The 3,721-nt window shown below is 57.6% G+C and overlaps 1 protein-coding gene across 1 annotated transcript in view; it reads right to left on the bottom strand.

The window, feature by feature from the left end:
* The window catches only part of OAF (out at first homolog), a 17,857-nt gene extending 16,607 nt beyond the window's left edge, over positions 1–1,250 (bottom strand). The window contains exon 1 of the mRNA XM_007450616.1: positions 978–1,250. Coding sequence (XP_007450678.1) covers positions 978–1,250 — 273 coding nt within the window. The remainder of the gene's footprint in view (positions 1–977) is intronic.
* Between the last annotated feature and the right edge of the window lie 2,471 nt (positions 1,251–3,721).

Genomic DNA, 3,721 nt, shown 5'->3' with positions numbered 1-3,721 from the left:
CCTGCTGCTGGGTCACCCTTAGTCACTCACCGCCCTTCCAGGCCCACTTCCTGATAAGCCCAGCACCTCCACTCTCTACCCCAGCCCCAATCCTGGGGGGCCAGGCCCACCTACTGGTTCCCTCCATCACACACACACACACACACACACACACACACTCACACACGCACGCACACACTGAGGAGAGGCTGTCTCTACCCACTTCCCCACAATCTAGGCCAAAACTGGGGGTTGGCCAGCCCTCCTGCCAAGCAGGGTGAGAGGTGGCACCTCTCCCAGAGCCTGGGGACCTCATCTGGGGCCTCTCCCCAGGTCTTCCGCGACAAGTTTCCCAGACTTTTGGACCAAAGAGAAGTGGCTTGGGAGGGACATGGGACGAGCAGCTCTTCCCAGGAACCCCCTCCCCCAGCCCAGGAAGGTGAAACAAGAAGTGGTACATAGCCTCCAAGACGTCAGGGCTGGGAAGGCTGGCGCCACCCCCTTGCTCTGTACAGAGGTGAGAAAGGAGGCCCGGAGAGGGAAAGGAACTGGCCCTAGGTCACACAGCGAGAGCCCAGGACCTCTGATGCCTGGCCCAGGATTTTTCCCTGATAGAGCCTGAGAAAATGATTCCAAAAAGGGAGACGGGGTTATTAACATTGACTCCCTTGAAGTAGGGCCTGCACCTAGAGGGCTCTCGGAGAGCTGAAAGACGAAGTGGGGAGCTGGTCTGGTGGCCCGGGCACCCAGAGAGAAGTGAAAGGCTGGAGGGGATAATCGGAAAGGCAGCAGAGCAGCTCGTGAGGGAGAATGAAGGGCCAGGTCTAGGCGCTGGGAAGCAGGGCAAAGAGGTGTGGATAAGAGCCCGGCTTGTGACCTTGGCTAAGTCGCGTCCTTCTCCTGGCCCAGTCTTGCGTCTGTCTACTGGCCTCGGTGCGACTGGGACCCCAGAGCGCTCAGGCACGCAGGTTCCCCCGGGGCGAGCGAGGGTGCCTCACCTTCTTGAAGTCGGCGGTGAAGGAGATAAGGGTGCCGTCGGGCTTGCGCAGCTCCAGGCTGATGCTGTCGGCGTCGCTGTCCGCCTGCAGGCTCTCCTCGGTCACCTGGCCGTCGGGCAGCCGCACGCGGACCCGCAGCTCAGACGGCGCGCCAGCCCCGGTCCCCGCGACCACGCCGCGCGGCCCCCCCAGCAGCTGCATAAGCGCCGGCAGCAGCAGGAGCAGCAGCGCAGGGGACGCCGGGGGGACCCCGCCGCGGCCGGGTGGGCGCATCCCCGGGGACCGCCGCCGCCGCCGCCCTCGCGGTCCCGGCGCGCCGCGGGCGGGCGGGGAGCGGCTCGACCAAACTTCGCCCTAACTTGGAAGCTAGTTCGCGGCGCCGGGGCGCGGCTCCCCGAGGGGCTCAGCCTCGGGGCGCCCGCGACGCGGCGCCGACGCACGTGGGCTGCGCTCCGTCGCGCGTCCCCCGGCGGCTCCGAGGCGGACAGCACGCTCCCAGGGCCCGTCTGCGCCCCCGGCCCAGTGCCTTAGCTCCCACGGCCCCCGACTCCGGCGCTCCGAGACTCTGTTTTGCACTTTTCATTCAATCCCACCCCCCGTCACTTCCTTCAGAAAACAGAAACCACCAGGACCTGCCTTAAAGAGACCGCGCACCTCTCGGCCCTTAAAGGGCCCGCGGAGGCTCGCCGCGCTCGGCGGCGGCCGCGGACGGGGGCGGCGCGGGCCGAGGGGACCGGTCCAGGGCGGCCTTGTGGGAACAGGGCTTTCTCAATCGCCCTCCCTCCCCGCCGCGCCCGGCAGCGACCGGGCTGGCCCAGAAGTTGACTCTCCCAGCAAGGGCGGGACGGGTGACTCTTCCCCCGCCTCCCTTTTTTTTGGCTTGTTCTCGTGCCACGTGGATGAAAGAATCGGGCTTGGTGTTTTAGGGGTTTTGTTTGGTCTTTTAGTTGCTCTGACGCAGCGAATTTCTACAAAGCTTCTGCAAAATCAGACCTCGCCTCGCATTCAGCCTTTTGACTGCCCTGGGTCGGGAGAGAGGGGCTGGGGTTCTGCTGGCGTTGACATCCTTCAGGTGTGAAATCTTGATCAGTCAGGGCACCTCTCTGACGTGGTGGCCCTCAAAGCGCCCTCATTCTGTGAGCCCCTGTGCAGTTCCTTTTCTGTCTTGTTGCCCTCACTTCCCCCATTCACGACCTTTCCCCAGTCCTGCCCACCTCCCCAGAGCCCCGTTCTGTCTCCCAGTAATAGGCCAAGCAGATTCAGGGAAATGTTACATTCCAGGCCATTCTGGAGAATGTCTGGGGATTCAGGATGCTCTTGACCATCAGAGGCTCTCCCACAAGCCCCAAGAAAGTATGACTGCCCTGCCATGCACCCCAACAATGAACTGGGCGAAGGCAGGAGGGATCTGGATTCCTGCTTTCTCTGATTAACTGTGTGCTTTAGACACATTTAAAAAATTCTTCGGGCCTAGGTGTCCCCCTGGGTATAGTGGGAGTTGCTGAGACATACAAAGTCCTGCCAATCCCGGAAGAGACAACCCCAGGGGGATGCTCTGAACCTGTTGTTCCTTGATGTCCATTTCACTTCTGTTTATTCTAGGTTCCCCTATTCTTTCCAAGATCTTGATCACAGATGGTGAATACCCTCCTCTGCTCTGCAGCCTCCTTCCCTTCTAGGTTTTCCCCAGCACAGGGTTCTTATTAGTACCAAAGATGACAACAGGTACTCCAGCACCCAGGGACCTTGAAGACACCAGCAGACCAGATGCCCTTGAACTGCAGGGTGGGGCCCAGAACCCACCTCCTTACTGCTAACCCAGGGCTCTTCTTACTACACTTTGCTGCCTAAATTTAAGACTGAAAGTGATTCAAGAGATTATCTAACTTGATGTTTTTCAAATTTGCCTTATCAAAAGAATCACCTAGGTGCTTGTTAAAAACACAGATACCTGGATTCCTAAATCTAGTCAATCAGACTCCTTAGGAAAAAGAACTGAAAATTTGCATTTTTAACAAACGCCCAGTGATGCTTGATATCAGGGATGGATAGCTGGTACTTGACAGAGGGTTAAGCTTAGAGGATCTAAAACAAAAAGCATCTCTCCTGGGGAAACATCCTGGTCCCAAAGGACTTTATCTCTCCATTATGGAGATAAGGCAGGCAGTCAGAGAACAGTGGATTAGCATAAGGACTGCTCCCCTAGGGCTTCCCACTCTGAGCTGGCAGGGCTGGAGAGGTGCCCAGGGTCTCAAAACTGGTCTCCTGCCTGACAGGACACTCATCCCAATCCAGCCTTAGAGATAGGTCTTCTCACGTGAGTCATTAGGGCCTCACCCACATTTCCTAACTTCCTCTGTTTCAGATCCTGTCCCCCATCCATCATCAGCTCTGCCCCCAGCCATATTCCTAGGCCCCTTCCTCTTCGCCCCAATGAGATCCCAGAAGAAGTAAACAAAGAAGCCCTGTGTTTGGTTTCTTTTCTAGGTGTAGGCTGTCTTTGTCTCTTCAAATTCTGGGTTTGGAAACAAGGGTAGAACACCTCATCTCTTCCTACCACCTCTTTCCCGTAATCAACGTCCTTGTTGAGTTCAACCACAGATCAAACTAGATTTTTCTTTTAGGATAGAGAATTTGTAGTCTCACTCCACTATGTAAGCCCTCCCTCTGTTCCTCTCCTTCCTTTTGATTTTGCCTGACCAACTCTTCAAGATCCAGGACAAAACTTGAGTTTCCCAGGAAGA

Source organism: Lipotes vexillifer, unplaced genomic scaffold (assembly GCF_000442215.2).
Source record: "Lipotes vexillifer unplaced genomic scaffold, Lipotes_vexillifer_v1.1 scaffold352, whole genome shotgun sequence".
NCBI lineage: Eukaryota > Metazoa > Chordata > Mammalia > Artiodactyla > Lipotidae > Lipotes > Lipotes vexillifer.
The sequence above is the reverse complement of the archived record's forward strand: the minus strand, read 5'-3'. Positions and strand labels throughout refer to the sequence as shown.